Here is a 1,061-nt window from a genome sequence, read left to right on the forward strand (position 1 = left end):
AACTACCCGGGTAGTCTCACCACCCCTGGTTGCGACGAGATCGTCGACTGGTGGGTGGTGGAGCAGCCCATGTCGATCTCGTCGGCGGACTTCACCCGCTTGCAGACGCAGCTGAAGGAACTGTCGGTGACGGACAACGGCAACAATGCTCGCCCCGTGCTACCGCTGAACGGACGTACCATCGCCAGCCTGCAGTAGACTTACAAGTACAAGCATCTTTTCGCATTTGTATAGAGCGTGCAATGCTGCTTCGATCAATAAAGTTCCCTAATACTTCGAAGTATTGTGTTTTTGTTGCTACTCCACAATTCTTGATTTATCTTATCTCAACTTTTTTGTTTTACGATCGCAGTTTTATTTGAAAACTTTCTTCGTTTGTTACAAGTACTGTCCTCAAGTGATTTGATGCGTCAATTTCGTTTTGATCTTAGGTGGTCGCCGTTCGGTAATGATTTGCACAGAAGCGGACGAACAACTTCAACGTTAACTTGATTTTCAAGTGTCACCGCCGCCCTTGTGACTGACTGTTCCTAATCGGCCAAGAACAAAATGTCAGATGGTAACTCCTCTTCCGAAAACCATTTATCTACGCACACCATTATGGCGAATACTGAAACATGCATCGATCATGTGTTGACAAGCACATTTTGTATCGCTGGCGCAATGTGCGACGCGCACAGCACCTGTCTGAGCTTTCGTCGATACTCTACAACAGTCTCCACTAAAGTCATCATTACTTTTAATCAACCCGAAAAAATTAGTAGAGCAGACGGCGTTAAAAGCCCTTCCAGCTCGCAACCTGGTTAGGCAGATGATGAAAATCAGTGATGATGATGAAAATCAAAACCAACGCTACACCGGAAGATATTGTTTTACGTCCAAGTGGCACCAAGTCAAGACGAACAAAGAGCAATTCACTCCTCAATTGTCGTCCGACACTCAACATCGATAGTAACCTCGCCCCACTAACTACAACCACCTTTAACATCTTCCATCATCAACTACCATGAAGTTCTTCGCCACCGCTTCCGCCATTATCGCCGCTTGCACTCTCATCCAAA

General features: G+C 46.1%; 1 protein-coding gene across 1 annotated transcript in view; it reads left to right on the plus strand.

Annotated features, from left to right (window-relative positions):
- The window catches only part of PPTG_20646 (hypothetical protein), a gene marked incomplete at both ends in the record, with an annotated part of 1,143 nt that extends 945 nt beyond the window's left edge, over window positions 1-198 (plus strand). Inside the window, one exon of the mRNA XM_008892844.1 lies at window positions 1-198. Within this exon, the coding sequence (XP_008891092.1) occupies window positions 1-198 (198 nt within the window).
- Between the last annotated feature and the right edge of the window lie 863 nt (window positions 199-1,061).

This window comes from Phytophthora parasitica (genome assembly GCF_000247585.1).
Source record: "Phytophthora parasitica INRA-310 unplaced genomic scaffold supercont2.1, whole genome shotgun sequence".
Taxonomy (NCBI): domain Eukaryota; phylum Oomycota; class Peronosporomycetes; order Peronosporales; family Peronosporaceae; genus Phytophthora; species Phytophthora nicotianae.